This window comes from Mus musculus, chromosome 4 (genome assembly GCF_000001635.26).
Source record: "Mus musculus strain C57BL/6J chromosome 4, GRCm38.p6 C57BL/6J".
Classification (NCBI taxonomy): Eukaryota; Metazoa; Chordata; class Mammalia; order Rodentia; family Muridae; genus Mus; species Mus musculus.
The window spans coordinates 122,836,077-122,851,119 of NC_000070.6; the positions used below are offsets into that span (position 1 = coordinate 122,836,077).

General features: G+C 44.5%; 1 protein-coding gene across 2 annotated transcripts in view; it reads left to right on the forward strand.

The window, feature by feature from the left end:
- Ppt1 (palmitoyl-protein thioesterase 1) overlaps window positions 1-15,043 on the forward strand; it is a 23,099-nt gene continuing 8,056 nt past the window's right edge. Inside the window, exons 1-5 of one of the 2 annotated variants that reach the window (XR_376299.4) lie at window positions 1-303; window positions 7,919-8,028; window positions 8,342-8,469; window positions 9,895-9,965; window positions 12,357-12,459. Coding sequence is in view for 1 of the 2 variants with exons in the window: in NM_008917.3 (NP_032943.2) it covers window positions 180-303; window positions 7,919-8,028; window positions 8,342-8,469; window positions 9,895-9,965; window positions 12,357-12,459 (536 nt within the window). In the remaining variant the exon portion in view is untranslated. The remainder of the gene's footprint in view (window positions 304-7,918; window positions 8,029-8,341; window positions 8,470-9,894; window positions 9,966-12,356; window positions 12,460-15,043) is intronic. The other variant, NM_008917.3, reaches the window with a different exon arrangement.

A 15,043-nucleotide genomic window follows, 5' to 3' on the forward strand; every position in this document is an offset into this window, starting at 1 on the left:
TGGGTGTAAAATGAGAGCAGTGCATAAGATCAATTAAAAGATGGAAAGCCCTTATATAGTAGAGTCTGGTGGGTGTTAAGCAATGAATAAACGTCTCTGTCAGGATGCAGAGCCCGGCAGGGGGCGTGGCCACCGGAATTACTTTGGTCCACAGTCCCCGCGGTCATGTGATTGCTAAGATGGCGTCGTCCTGTTCGCGGAGGCTGCTAGCTGCCGCTCTGCTGCCTTGGTGCTGCGCCGCCTGGGCCCTGGGGCATCTGGACCCACCTTCACCACCACCGCTGGTGATCTGGCATGGGATGGGTGAGTGGGCGTGGACGGGGGCATCCTTTTCCCCCCTCGGTTCTTAAATCTGGAAAGACGATAGGGATTCCACAGCACCCGCCTAGTCCAAGGTTTTCGGATTTGTTGCTCTGCACGGAAGGGACGACAACCAGGTGTCTTTAGTGAGTGCTCAGTGAGTATTGTGCACGGCTTGGTTTATGCTTTGTTAAAATCCTGGCAGCAGTAGCATCAGCCTGCAGTATCTCACAGTCAGTCCAGCCTGCCCCTGCAGAGCTGGACTGCACACTCAGGCTTTCATTCCTTCACATCTGAATAGAGATCTACCAGGGGCCTTCATGTCCTTTATACAGTTACCTCAGAGCACCTGCTATACCTGAGCATGAAGCATTCTCATCTTTCTGGAACTTGCTGTCCAGTGGGGGAAACGTATTATAAGGAAATACGGGAAACTTGTCAAATGGCCAGGAGTGCAGTGAAAACAGAAGATAGAGCCTCAGGTGTGAGCTTGTGCTTCTACGGAGCAAGTTAGAACAGGAAACGGGATTCACCCAAGAGTGACAACTGAGTAGAGCTTAAGAGGATGCAGCACCATGGAGGGAGCAACTGGCCAGATCCTCCCTCCCGCCCCACCCCCCCGGAGCTCCCAGGGATTGGACCACCAACTAAAGAGTACACATGGAGGGACCCATGGCTCCAGCTGCCTATGTGGCAGAGGATGGACTTGGACATCAGTAGGAGGAGAGGCCCTTGAACCTGAGAATGTTCGATGCCCCAGTGTAGGGGAATGCCAGGGAGGGAAGACAGGAGTGGGTGGGTGGGGAACACCCTCATAGAGTCAGGGGGAGGGGGGATTGGATAGGGGGGTTCCGATGGGGAGACCTGGAAAGGGGAAAACATTTAAATGTAAATAAAGAAAATATCCAATAAAAAAAATAAAAGAAGGAAAAAAGAGAAGAAAAAAAGGAGGACGAGGGAAGATGCCATAGGGACATGTGGTCACAGGAGCAGCAGGTGCAAAGGCCCTGAGCTTGGCAGACTAGCATGCAGAGCAGTGTAGCAGGAGCAGCGGGAGCAAGGGAATAAGAGGGTGGACAAGTATGCTGGGGCTTTTAAGATTAGTGTAAGGACTTGGAATTTCACTAGGAACTTGTGAGGTGGTAGAATTTACATTTGTAAAGAACTGTTCTAAGCCCTTTGTGCTAGCTAGCAACTGTAAAGAGCTAGTTTAGGAATGTAACTCCCCAGCACTCCGGAGGCAGAAGCAGGAGGAACACCCCGAGTTTGAGGCCTGCATGATCTACATGGCAAGTTCCACATCAGCCAGAGCTACATGGGAAGACCCATATAATTAAAATTAAAAATGACGTTGAAAGGATCTATTTCTGACACTAGATGTCTATGCATACCCTAAGTGATCACTGAACAAAAGCTGTGGCTATGAGCTCTGGGGAGAAGTTGTCATTAGAAGAAAAGGGATTGAGAACAGTCAGCTGAGATCACAGGGAATTCAGGTGCTTGTCAACAGAACCAACAACAGGCATTTTCTTTGGGAGCTCAGATTTAAAACTATATATATATATATACACATACATACATACATACACATACATACACATACATACACATACATACATACATATACATATATATACACATATATTTTAAAAAATCAAGTGTGTGTGTGTGTATTGTGTGTGTGTATATATATGTATATATACACACACACTGTAGTTGTCTTCAAACACACCAGAATAGGGAATCAGATTCCATTACAGATGGTTTGTGAGCCACCATGTGGTTTACTCAGGAACTCTGGAAGAGCTGTCAGTGCTCTTAACCACTGAGCCATCGCACCAGCCCCCAGGGAGCTCTGATTTATTAGCTGTGAAGATTGGTTTTCTTGAAGAGTCTTAGGGAGATTCCCTGTATAAGATTCAGCTCAATGGCCTGTTTGTCCTCAAGAGTCCCTGGCTTTGTCCTGTAGCTAAGTCAATTGTTTCTTTTTCTCTCTGGGATAAGGCGAAGAGGGATCAGGGTCAGGCTCAGTAGGGCTGTAGACAGGGAGGAGGGAGACCTTACAGGATTGTGCTTTATGGATTAAAGGCATGAGTGCCTGTCTGTCTTGTCCCACCAGTGTCCTCATTTCTGTTGTAGTTGCTGTGTTGAGAATAGATTGTAGATGTCACAGGAACTGCAAGGGGACACTGCAGACTTAAACCCAGAGATGCCTGTGACTCAGAGCTGTATAACGACAGCTGTGTGGTAACAGGAAGTGTGGTGGAAGTTTGGCATACTTCAGTGTGGCATCAAAGAATTAGATATGGCATGAGAGATGGAGGTGGCAGAGATGACTACACAGGCTTTGGCTTGGACAATTAGAAAGTGAAGTTGTTTAATGAAAATAGGGTTGCTTGGATGATGAGCATACTGGGGGGGGGGGGGGTAGTCAGAATTTTTTTAAACCAAAGTAACGCACACTGTACTTGCTGCCCTCAAGAAGCTCAAAGAGTAGGATCCCGGTCCTCAGCCAGTTGAGGTTCATAGCCAGACCCTGTCTCAAAACAAAAGAAGTAGAGGTTCTGCTTTTGGACTTAGTAACTAAAGGGTGTATTGTTATTGTTTTGGTGTATTGCTAAGTTTAATTTTTGGGTCTTTTTTATTAAAGTTTTTTGTTGTTTTTATTGTTGGGTGGTTTTTGTTTTGTTTTTTGTTTTTCTTTTTTTTGTTTTCCAAACAGGGTTTCTCTGTATAGCCCTGGCTGTCCTGGAACTCACTTTGTAGACCAGGCTGGCCTCGAACTCAGAAATCCGCCTGCCTCTGCCCCCCAAGTGCTGGGATTAAAGGTGTGTGTCACCACTGCCCAGCTAAAGTATTTTTTTATTAGTGTGTGTGTGTGTGTGTGTGTGTGTGTGTGTTGTAACCCTTGCACCATTACAGACCTAGTTTTTGGCTGAGACCAGGTCTCATTTGGTACAGGCTAGCTCAGAATTTATATTTATTGCCTAGACAAGAATTATTTTGAACTTTGATCTTATCCCTTCCCCCACAGTCCCCAAAGAGCTAGAATTATAGGCATGTGGAAATATGCAGGGATCGTTTGATTGTTTTGTTTTGTTTGAGACAATATCTTTTGTAGGCCAGGGTATCATTGAACTGTGTAGCCAAGGCCTCTTTTGGTCCTTACTCATTACAACATGGTGGATATTAAGAAAGAAATAGAAGCTTCTCTAAGGCAGAGTGTTTTCTCCTTAACCTTCCCATCCAGGTGAAATGCTGTGATTCAAGTACAAAGTGGGATACCATATCAGCCCGCATTTCTACTCAGTGGTCCATTTGCTTCCTATTTTTAGTTCTGGTTGTTTCCGGAAAAGGAAACAATTCTAGGGCTAGGCTGAGGCTCTGAGCTCTGAGGCTCTCATTCCCTAGTTTATACAAGTTGGAAGTCAACCATTTCCCAAAGCTCACAGTAACTGATTACATTTTGTGCCTCGGGCATTTCTTGGACCTTAATCCTAGTCCTGATGTTACAGATGTGTGGCACTAGACCTTCATCCTGGTCCCTGACATTGCAGATGTGTGTGGCACTATGCCTGCCTTCTCTTTTTTTCTTTCTATTTCTTTCTTATGCTTTAAGACAGGGATTCATGCAGCTCAGACCAGCCTCAAACTTCACTAAGAAACCGAGGATGACCTTGAACAATTCTCTTCCCTCTGCCTTCAAAGTGCTGGGACCACATCTGTCCACCCTGTCTAGTTTATGCAGTCCTGGGTTCCTACCCAGGGCCTGGTACACGTTGGGCAAACACTCCCTCAGCAGGGCTACTTCTCCAGCCCCACGTGGCCTTCTGAAGCTTGTTAGCACCAGCTAGACAGAGCTTAAGCTTGTGGGTTTTTGTCTGTTACTATTGAGGTGAAACTCATGTAACATCAGGTTCACAGTTTTCAGTGCACAATTCAGTGGCATTGAGCCTGCTCACAAGCTGAGGCTTCCTCGTGATTTCAGAACTTGTCAGCACCCAGGAAACCCACCATATGGGTTAAGTCATTGTTTCCTTCCCCCTCCTCTCACTCTTGATAACCTCCAGCCTCTTTCCTATGCTTGTAGGGTGTCTTACTCTGGACATAACAGGTAAAAGGTATTGGGTAATTATTCTTTTGTGCAGGGTTATTTTAAGATACATGCTTTGAGGTTCATCCAAGTTGTAGCATGTGTCAGCACTTCCTTTCTATTTATAAGTGGATAGTATTCCATTGTATGAATATACCACAGATTATTTATCCAGTAATGGGCATTTGGCTTATTTCTGCCTTTTAGCTATTACCAGTAATACCACTTTAGACATTTGGGTAAGGTTTTACTGTATGTCTTCATTTTTCTTAGTTATCTAGTATGAGTAGAGTTGCTGGGTCATTTGATAATTTCATGCTTAATTGTTTGTTTGTTTGTTTGTTTGTTTGTTTTTTTAAGATAGAGTTTCTTCATGTATCCCTAGTTGTCTTGGAACTCACTCTGTAAACCAGGCTGGACTTGCCAAAGAATTCACAGAAATCTGCCCGCCCCTGCATCCCAAGTGCTGGGATTAAAGGCATGCACCACCACTACCCCGTGCTTAATTTTTTTTAAGTCATTGCAATACTTTTCCACAGAGATTACATTGGTATAGTTCCATTAAGAGGATACCAGCATACCTCATTCCCCATGTCCTTGCCATCACTTATCTACTAATTTTTTAAATGTTATTTTTTTCCAGATATGGTGATACACAACCTTTAATCTCAGCACTGAGGAGACAGAGGTAGACAGGTATCTCTGAGTTTGAGACCAACCTGATCTATATGGAGAGTTCTAGTCCAGCTAGGATTATGTAGCAATACCCTACCTAAACAACAATGTTAAGTTGTTTTTAAGCAGTCTAGGTGGGTATGGATTAACAGTTCATCGTTTTAGCTTGCATTTTGTCAACAGTGATTCTGTTGACCATTTTCTATCTTAGGCAAGTATCTTTGCATCTTTTCTCAATTTATTTTTTAAGATTAAGGAAAATTGGGGAGTGTGTGTGTGTGTGTGTGTGTGTGAGAGAGAGAGAGAGAGAGAGAGAGAGAGAGAGAGAGAAAGATTGATTAGAAGAGGGTATCATTGGATCCCTGGTGCTGTAGTTATAGGTGGTTGTGAGGCACCCAACATGGGTCTGAAACTGAATTCAGAAGCTCTGGAAGTGCTCTGAACTGCAGACCCTTCTCTCTAGCCTCTTCATTTCTTTTATTTTAAAATTATTTATTTTTATTTTTGTGTATATGTGTGTGCCTATGTGAGTGTATGTCAAGTACACATAGATGCCCTAGGAAGCCAGATGATGGTGACAGCATCAGATTTCCTGGAGCTGGAGTGCATGTACTTGTGAGCCATCCAACATGAGTGTTGGGAATCAAACTTGAGTCCTGTTCAAGAGCAATCTCTTTGTCATTGTTCTGTTGCTATGAAGAGACACCAGGGCAACTCTTAGTAAATAGGGCACTTCATTGAGGGCTTGTTTACAGTTTCAAAGATTGAGTCATCATGGTGGGGAGCTTGGTGACACTCATGGTGCTGGAACAGTAGCTGAGGGCTGCATCCTGATCCAGAGACAGACAGATAGACAGGCAGACAGCACCTGGCCTGAGCTTTTAAAACTTTAGAGACCAACTCCAATGACACACTTCCTCCAACAAGGCCAAACCTCCTAATCCTTCTAATCCTTTCAAAGAGCTTCATTCCCTGACTAAGCATTCAAATATATGAGCCTATGGGGGACTTTCTTATTCAACCCACCACCAGCAGCCAGCTCTCCAACACTACTCCATTTCATAATTATATTATTTGCCTTGTTGAGTTGTAAGAATTACTTGTGTATCTGGACACTGAATTGAGGTACATGTTTCACAGATAATTTTCTCTCCTTCTGGAGTCTCGACTTTTGGTTTCCGGCTTCTTACATTTGAGTCAGAACCCCATATGGGATTATGTTACTAGATATGGGTATCTAGAAAGACATGGCAACGGTGTTCTGAATGCTCAATGAGCAAAAATGTATTCAAAGTCAAGAGTGAAGTGAACTGCATTGTTTCTGTCAGTGTGTACATCTCCCACTCCCTTGGTTCTGAACACAGAACACTGTGTACTGTGCACGCTGCCCTTCATGAACACCAACAAATGCTGCCTCCAACAGCCTGCTCAGTCTCCAGCCTGCTGGGCGTTGTGAACCCCAGTGCTCTTATTATATATACAATGTCTTATGCTTTTCTAGTGGTTTTATTGCAAGAAACAAGGACTTAATATTTTTATCAGCATGTAAGTACCAAATTAGTTTCTCTATCATATTGTGCCCCAGTGATTACTTGTAAAGTTGCCATTTGAGAGGGCTGGAGACAAAGCATAGTGGTTAAGAGAACCTCTGACCTTCAGAGGACTTTAATTTTGTTTCCAGCACTTACATGATAGCTCACAGTTGCCTGAAACTCTGCTTTCAAGGGCAGACACCCTCTTCTGTACTCCAGAGGCACCAGGCATGCATATGGTGCACATATACATACATGCAAGCAAACGTTCATACATATCAATTAAAAGAAATACAAATTTCAGAGTTGCTAACTTGAGTTTCGTCTAAAAAAAAAAAAAAAGTCAGTAAATTTTTGTTTTGTGATTAGGATAGAATGTCCAATAGTTTCTGAAATAACCCCAAGCATGCTTCTGACATTTATACTATATATATTTCTGCAAGCAGTATTTCAGTACTTATAAAACCGAAATCTTGATTAACTCTGAAGAACACCAAGATCTATCTATGTCTTCTATTATCAGCTGTTCAGCTAGAATGAATTTTAGTGGGGTTGGGGGGGGGGGCCTTAGTTTGATTGATTGATTGATTGATTGATTGATTGATTTCATTTTTTTATTTGTTTGTTTGTTTATTTGTTTGTTTTTAAAGAGAGTCTGTATTGTCCTGGCTATCCTGGAACTCATCTGTAGACCAGACTGGCCTGGAACTCAGATATCCACCTGCCTCTGCCTCCTGAGTGCTGGGACTAAAGGTGTGTGCCACCACTATCCCTCTGCCCTCAGTTCTTTCTAAATTTGAAGCTAGGGTCTCAATATGTAGGTCTGGCTAGACTGGAACTCAGTGTGTTGACCAGTCTGGTCTCTCAATTTTACAGACATCTGCCTGCCTTTGCCTCCGGAGTGCTGGGTTTAGACAGTGACCTACTCTGCTGAGGTGAAAATATAATTCTTTATGTAAAAATAAACAAGTACAATGTTTACCATTTTGTAAAATTAATTTTGCCCTTAGTAAAATGGTAAAGTTTTGTGTATACCGAAGAATTATCTTATGATTCATTATCAGTAAGTGTTTGGTTTGTATATATGCTGTATGCACCCATATAACCAAGGTAGTGTTAAGAATTTCTAAAGTGAGAAGGGCGTTGTGTAGGAAAAGCTGGAGAATCCCCACATTAGACAATTGTTTACAAGTTCCCTCCATTCTGTGTGCTGCCTTTTCTCGTTCATTTATGCCCTTTGGCTTGAGACATAAAAGATTTGTGTTTCTTAAATAAATGTTTCAATTCACGAATTTCCACTGTTGTTTTTCTTGCCTAGGGGACAGCTGTTGTAACCCCATGAGCATGGGTGTCATTAAAAAGATGGTTGAAAAAGAAATACCTGGGATTTACGTCCTGTCTCTAGAGATTGGGAAGAACATGATGGAGGTAAGGTCCCGCTCGCTCCCTGAGGGCTTTGAACAACTCACCTTGCATTTTTAGCAGCAAACTATAGCCCCACTGGTTTGGTTTTATTTTATTTTGGGATGTAGGCTTTTGCTTTCTAGCCCAGGCTGGCCTAGAACTTGGTCTTCCCACCTCATCCTCCCAAGCGCTTGAGCTACAGCATTGTCCCAGCATGCTCAGCTAACTAACAGTCGAGTGGCCATATGAGGTTGCCGACCCATGCCAGCCTCCGTCTTAGAGAAGATGCTATTTACGTGCAGTTCCTTCTTTTCACTCCTCGCTACTCCTCTTTTAGGATGTGGAGAACAGCTTCTTCTTGAATGTTAATGTCCAAGTCAACATGGTGTGTCAGATTCTGGAAAAGGATCCTAAGTTGCAGCAGGGATACAATGCTATTGGCTTCTCCCAGGGAGGCCAGTTCCTGTAAGTACCCTTCTGGGCCATGGTACCTGTTACATGGAATTGATGTTTCTTCTATTCAGATGAGTGGACTTTAATTATTTTGGTATCTTCCCCTGTCATAGAAAGGAAGTTATTCTTAAAACGTGGCTGCATAAAAAGCTTTGTGGAACTTAATTTCTTTCTTTTTGATGTGTGCAGATGTGTGAGCATGTGTGTGGACAGCAAAGGTCAATGTTCAGTGTCTTCAGCAACTCTCCACCCTACTTTTTTTAGAAAAAATTTAAAGATTTTATTTTATTTTTCATCAATTATGTGTACATTGGGGGCATGTGCACATGTGAGTGCAGTGCCCACAGAGGCCAGAGCGGGGCATCATTTACCTTGAGCTTGAGTTACAAGCTGTGAGTGACCCATTGTAGGTGCTGGGAGCCAAACGTTTGTGAGCCGCCAATACTCTTAACCACTAAATCATCTCTCTCCACCCCTTACTTTCTTCCTTCCTTCTTTCTTTCTTTCTTTCTTTCTTTCCTTCTTTCTTTCTTTCTTTCTTTCTTTCTTTCTTCCTTCCTTCCTTCCTTCCTTCCTTCCTTCCTTCCTTCCTTCCTTTTTTTTCTTAGTTTTTTGAGACCGGGTTTCTCTGTGTAGCCCTGGCTGTCCTGGGACTCACTCTGTAGACCAGGCTGGCCTCGAACTCAGAAATCTGCCTGCTTCTGCCTCCCAAGTGCTGGGATTAAACATGTGGACTGCCACCACATGGCTTAGCTTAAAAAATTTTAAACTACATTTGTTTCCTTTCTCTCTCTCTCTGTGTGTGTGTGTGTGTGTGTGTGTGTGTGTGTGTGTGTGTGTGTGTGTGTGTGTACACTCACACCTTGGTGTATGCATGTAGGTCAGAAGACAGACAGCTTTGAAGAATCTCCTCTTCTACCAGGTGGGGCCCGGGAGTCAAAACCTGGTTTTGGCATCGAGTGCTTAACCCTCACTGGACAACATTTTATTATTATTGCCATCATCATTGTCATCATCATCATCGCCGTCACTGAGAAAAGATTTCTCCATGAACCTGGAGCTCAGTGTTAATAGACTGGCTGTTGGCAAGCCCCAGAGACCCTCTATCTCTACCTCTCCCCGCCCCCTACATGCTGATATGACCAGATTACTGTTGTCTGAGCCTTTTCTTTTTTTCTTTTTAAGGGAGGGTATGCAATCCAATCCAGGCTCAGTTCCTCATGGTTGTATGACAAGCCCTTCATAGGCTGAGCCATCTCCCTAGCCTCTCTTGATTTATTTTCTATAAAATAAGATTTGAATTCAGCCACAGGGGAGGAAGATCCTGTAACTCTGTGGTTTGGGAACCCGTGGTGTATCAAACAGCTTAATCTGTGAAGTGACTTGATAGATTCTAATCTGACCATCAGAGCTGACAACCACCCTTGATTTCTCCAGGAGGGCAGTGGCTCAGAGATGCCCAACACCTCCCATGATGACCCTGATCTCAGTTGGAGGACAACATCAAGGTAACGGTCACCTCTTCTTTCCATGATTCTCTTCCCCTTTCCTAATCCATGTCCTTCTGATGTTTTGTATTTCCGTTTTCTTTCATTTTTCCTTCTTTCCTTTATTCTTTCCTTCCTACCCTTTGTTTCTTTCTTTGCTCTTCCTCCTCCTTTTTAGATAAGGTCTTGTTTGGTAGCGTAGGCTACCCTCAAACTCTAAGCAATTCTTCTGCTTCATCTGGCCAGATGTTGAGATCATAGGCATGTATACCCATCGTGTGTGTGTGTGTGTGTGTGTGTGTGTGTGTGCACGCACATGTATGGGGGGCACATGAGGAGGACAGAGGTATTACATTTTTCTGGACCTGGAGTCATGGGTGATTGTGAGCCATCTTGCATGTGTGCTGAGAACTGAATTTAGGTCTTCTGTAAGAGCTGTTGCTGCTCCTAACTATTGAGAGATCTCCACAGTCTTGCCTACTTTTTAAAAATGCAGTATTGCCAGGTGGTAGTGGCTCATGCCTTTAACCCCAGCACTCAGGAGGCTGAGGCAAGTAGATCTCTGTGAGTTTGAGGTCAGCCTGGTCTACAGATGAAGTTCTAGGACAGCCAGGGCTACACAGAGAAACCCTGTCTCAAAAAGAAAAAAGAAAGAGAGAAAAGAAGAAAAGATGTGGTACTTGGATTTGTACCCTGCATCAGCCACCCTTGTCAAATCCCATCTCTACATAATGGGACAGAGTAACTATCACCAATGGAGGAGTAGGGATTGCAAAGCTCTGTAGCACAGGCAAGTCATTAGTAGCCATCTCTTCTACGTAGTTGATTAGATTTCATAGAGATAAGAGTCTGAGCGCAGGGGCTGGAGAGATGGCTCAGTGGTTAAGAACACTGACTGCTCTTCTGAAGGTCCTGAGTTCAAATCCCAACTACCACATGGTGGCTCACAACCATCTATAATGAGATCTGGCACCCTTTTCTGGAGTGTCTGAAGACAGCTACAACATACTTACATATAATAAATAAATCTTAAAAAAAAAAAAAAGTCTCAGTGACAGTGACAGTTGATAGTTAGGAGGACACGCAGAACTGAGTTGAGCTGTGTGGCTGTGTGTGTAGCCTGATGGTGATACGGTTGTCCAGCATGTGCAAGGTCCTATGCTAGCACTACCGGGAAAAGGGAAACATAACAGTGTTCCTGTTCTCTGACAGTTGTGCTGTACAACTAACATTAACTAGGGTGGAGGCTTTTTGTTCTAATTTGTGGTACCACTTAGAAATGTCCATTTGAGGGGAAAGGCGCGTCACTGGATTAGAACTCCTCTCATGCTGTATGTTATTGTCAACATGATTGACAACAGAAATTAAAGCTTGGATGCAGGCTTTAATATTCTTTTTATTTTATGCATTTACTTTAGTTTTTCGAGACACAGTTTCTCTGGGTAGCCCTCCCTGACTGTCCTGGAACTCACTCTGTAGACCAGGCTGGCCTTGAATTCACAGGGATCCACCTGCCTCTGCCTCCCGCTTGCTGGAATTAAAGGTGTGTGCCACTGCCCAGCAATTTTTTATTTAATTTTCTAAAAGCTTTATTTTGTATTTATGTATTATATTCACATCATTTCCAGCCCTCCAACCTCTAGCTCCTCCCACTTCCTCCTAAATTCATTGCCTCTTCTTTAATTATCATCAGTGTGTGCGCTCGCGCATATTGTTGGGGATAAAACCCAGGGTCTCCACGTGTGAAGCAAGAACTCTGCCACAAAGCTGCACCCGAGCTCACATTTGGCCTTCTGAACCCAAGGTGCTCCATATCTGTGGATTCAAAGCTCTACAGCTGAGAACTATTCTGGGAAAGGCATTTGTGTGTGCCTAGAATCCCAGAATTTAGGGGTTGGGGATAGGAGGATTGAGTTTGAGTTCAGCCTGGGCTTTATTAGCCCCTACCCTATCTTCATAAAAAGAGAAAGGGGAGGGGTGGCAAGGGAGGGCAGAGAAAAGTATTCAAGAAACCATTGAATCTGTACTGTTAATATACAGACTCTTTTCTCTCTCCCTAAACAACACACTGTAGTAACAACCCATGGAACATTTGCACTGCATTTAGTGTCAAAAGTAATTCACACAGGAAGGGGAAGTGCACGGAGGAAAGTATGACTGGGGAGAGGAATGGGGACGCGGAACCAGATGAGTTTCCCAGAAAGAGGATGAGGTAACCATGTGCTGCAACAGCCACACGTGCTGTATGTAACAGCCACACATGGGAGGCTGGGGCAGAGGTCCCTGGCGGATTGCCAGAGGGAAACTGGCAGTACTTGGACGTTTTTATTTTTCCTGTTTCACGGTGCCTGCTACAGTGGCACTCAACATGTGATTATTAGAGTAATACATGGCTGTCGTTTTCCTACCCAGGTGTCTTTGGACTCCCCCGATGCCCAGGAGAGAGTTCTCACATCTGCGACTTCATCAGGAAGTCACTTAATGCCGGTGCTTACTCCAAACTTGTGCAAGAACGGTGAGTGCAGCCAGCTGTCAGGTGCAGACTGTGGGAGTGCCCTGCTAGCATGTGTGCTCTCTGACTCCAGGAGCGGCTGCTAGGGGTATCACCACAGTTCATAACTCTAGTCTCGGGATCCTCTGGCCTCCAGGAGCATTGCCTGCACATGGTGCGCAAACATACATGCAGGTAAAAAACCCATATACATAAAAATAAAAATAAATAAATGTGGGGCTGGAGAGAGAGTTCAGCAGTTAAGAGGCTGTTCTTCCAGAGGACCAGGGCTCAATTGCCAGCACCTACATAGCAGCTCACAACTATCTGTACCTCCAGCTCCATAGGACCTGGCTCTCTCAGGGACACAGACAAGCATGTAGTCAAAACACCAGTGCACAATTAAAACTAATTTGAAAAAATAAAAAATAAACTAATGAACAAATCTTAAAAAAAAAAAAAAATTGGCTCGATGTAGTGGTAGACATAGGGACAGAGGCAGGCAGATCTCTGTGAGTTTGAGGCCAGCCTGGTCTACAGAATGAGTTGAGTTCCAGGACAGCCAGGGCTACACAGAGAAACCCTGTCCAAAAAAAAAAAAAAATTAAATTAATTAAAACTAAATTTAAAAAAATAAAAGGACTTGAAGGAGGCACAGAGAACAAGAGAGTAGCGCAGAGCCAGCACAAGATCTCAGCATGTTTTTGAAAAAATACAAACAGAAGGCCGGCTGGGCTGTAAGAACCATGTGGCTCAGCCAAAAGGTTTTACCTCCCTCCATAGAAGGCTCATTGCAGAAAACCATGCTCTAGAGCCCCAGGAAAGCCTGGAGACTGGGGGATGTACGGTAAGTGGGCAGGTCCAAACTAGGGCCTTTTGGAAACCTGAGGCAGGAACAGTCTGAGTCCCCAGTTCCCTGACTCGAGCATCCAGGTCACTACCTTTTTCCACCCTGGACCCTGCCAGGAGACACAATCTACTCTCTCAGCGATTTAACTGGACGACCCAGATTTAGAGCTAACGCTATGTCCCAGGCAGGAAGTGACTAAGGGAGAATTCTCAGCGGGGTGGCAACCTTCCTTTATTTAATCCTAGCACTTTGGAGGCAGAGGCAGCTGGATCTCTGAGTTTGAGGCCACCCTGCTCTCCATAACAAGTTTCAGGACAGCCGGGGCTACAGAGATCCTGTCTTGGAAAAAAAAAAAAAAAAAAGTAGTAATAAAAAAGACACCTAAACCATACCCTACATGAGCTTCCAGACTGAAAGCTTGCTGAGTACTGTGTCAAGGACAGAAGAAAATGCATACTGCCGTGCATTCGTGTTACACGTCAAGAACAGATGCCAACCAGGAAGGATCTGCGAAGCATGCCCACCCAGAAGGCAGCGACGCCAAGCTTTGGAATCTGAGGGAAGCTGTTAGCTAACTGCAAACCTGTGTGCCTGCACCAAGGACCAACGGGGGATCAGGGTCAGGGGTCACCTTCAAACATGGAAAGTAAAGGGAGATGGCCTCTTGTGTTCTCCTGGGGGTTGTTGGAGAGCCTGCATTCTGTCATCGGCTAGCTGTGTGGCCCTAGGCACTCTGAGCCTCTGATGTGTGGTTAGAAGCATGCCTTACTGGAGAATCATTTTTCAGGTTAAGCAAGTTGAGTAAAGGCTATCTAGTGTAGCCTGAATTCCTAGTAATTAAAAGGTTTGGACTGGATTTAAATCCAGTAGGGCTGTATTTAAAACACTGAGCTTTCTATTTCTTTTGTTGTTGTTGTTGTTTGTTTGTTTGTTTTTCGAGACAGGGTTTCTCTGTGTAGCCCTGGCTGTCCTGGAACTCACTCTGTAGACCAGGCTGGCCTCGAACTCAGAAATCGGCCTGCCTCTGCCTCCCGAGTGCTGGGATTAAAGGCGTGCGCCACCACGCCCGGCTGAGCTTTCTATTTCTATTTCCTCTCCAGGTGTTGTCATTTGTTCTCTCTTCCAGTTGCAGCTTTGAAGTCTTTTATTTTCATAGTCTCATCAAATATGAATTACTATTTGCCACACCTGGTGGCACGCTCCCTAGATACCATGGCATAGAAGCCAGTTGGGCACGCTGGTCTCATGCTAGGAGGGGAGGGGAAATGGGCACCTTAGGTGGAGTCTGCCAAGATGCAGGTGTGCACGTATTATTGGTGCCTTTATTCTGGGGTGTGAAGGGGGAGGTGGAAGGAACGTGGGAGAAGTCAAGAAAAGAATGGCCAGCACTAAGGCAGGGACAAGTTTGGCTTGTTCTGGGCTGGGGTGACTTTAGGGACAGATGGGAGAATTGAAAAGACAAGGTGGGGTCCTACCTTGGAAGGAATTGGCCAGGAACGGAGTACTGAGAAATGCTGTTCTCTCTGTAACAGCGTGTGAAGCAGAAGACTAGCGCAACGTGTTCGTGCTTTCAAAAGGCCTACACTGCTTTGTAGAAAGTGGACTCTGATAGGACTCGAAGAAAAACCAGGAAATCTTTAGGGTCTGAGCAGTGGTCTAGGTGAGAGACGGTGGTGGCTGAGATGCTAAGGATGAGTTAGGCCTGTGAGCCAACAGCATAGCACTAACTCAGTCTCCCTTCGTTGTGTGTTCTGGATT